Source organism: Trypanosoma grayi, assembly GCF_000691245.1.
Source record: "Trypanosoma grayi strain ANR4 Tgr_1298_V1, whole genome shotgun sequence".
In the NCBI taxonomy this organism is placed as follows: Eukaryota; Euglenozoa; class Kinetoplastea; order Trypanosomatida; family Trypanosomatidae; genus Trypanosoma; species Trypanosoma grayi.
In genome coordinates this window covers 1-692 of record NW_008826917.1, presented here as the reverse complement: position 1 = coordinate 692, position 692 = coordinate 1, and the positions used below count along the sequence as shown (strand labels likewise).

Sequence of the window (692 nt, the reverse complement as noted above, 5' to 3'; positions counted from 1 at the left end):
GAGGTGCGGCTCGACAAGCTGCTGGCGAATGAAGACGACCCAGTCGCACGGGCGCTGCGTTGCCGCGAGGAGGCGTTCCAAGAGTCGATGCGGGAATGGGTGGCGTGGCGCGAGGAGGAGACACAGTCGCTGCGAGAGTGGGCAGCGGAGCTGCAGCGCCGTGGGGAGCGGGTGTCGCGGCGTGAGGTCTCTCTCATTGCACGCGAGGAGGCTCTGAAGAGACGCGAGGCGGCGGTGCGCGCGCAGGAGGCGGCACTGCAGGCGGGCGCTGCCCGTCGCAAACATGTTGCGCGCACAAATCAGGCGGCGGCGCAGTGGGAGGCGCGGGAGCGAATGCAGTCGATCGAGAATGAGTTGCAGCAGCTGAAGGGCATCGTGAGCAGCCTGCAGCACGGAGCGGCTGCTTCAAATGGCACACCAAGGCCCAGCGGTGTAGTGACAAAAGAGGAGGGTGTGGCGCGCACGCCTACGCCGCATCGCTCCTTGTCGGAGTGCAACGGGGAGCAGGAGATCTGACGGAGACGGGCTGTCGTATCCACGAACCATTGTGTGTCTTACTTCTCTTGTATCGTGTTTGTTCTAGTTGTGTGCGCCTATATGCGTCGCTCTCTCACCGCATCCGTGTGTTTTGTGTGGGTTTGTGTGTATGCATGTGTGCATGTGTTTGAAAGCATCTCTGCGTGTTTCTGCAC

At 62.1% G+C, this 692-nt stretch overlaps 1 protein-coding gene across 1 annotated transcript; it reads left to right on the top strand.

Moving 5' to 3' along the window:
- Positions 1-87: 87 nt before the first annotated feature.
- On the top strand, positions 88-516 carry DQ04_12981000 (hypothetical protein; the record flags this gene model as incomplete). The annotated part of the gene is made up of 1 exon (XM_009316857.1): positions 88-516. The coding sequence occupies one exon, from the start codon at positions 88-90 to the stop codon at positions 514-516; it is 429 nt and encodes a 142-aa protein (XP_009315132.1).
- Positions 517-692: the final 176 nt, after the last annotated feature.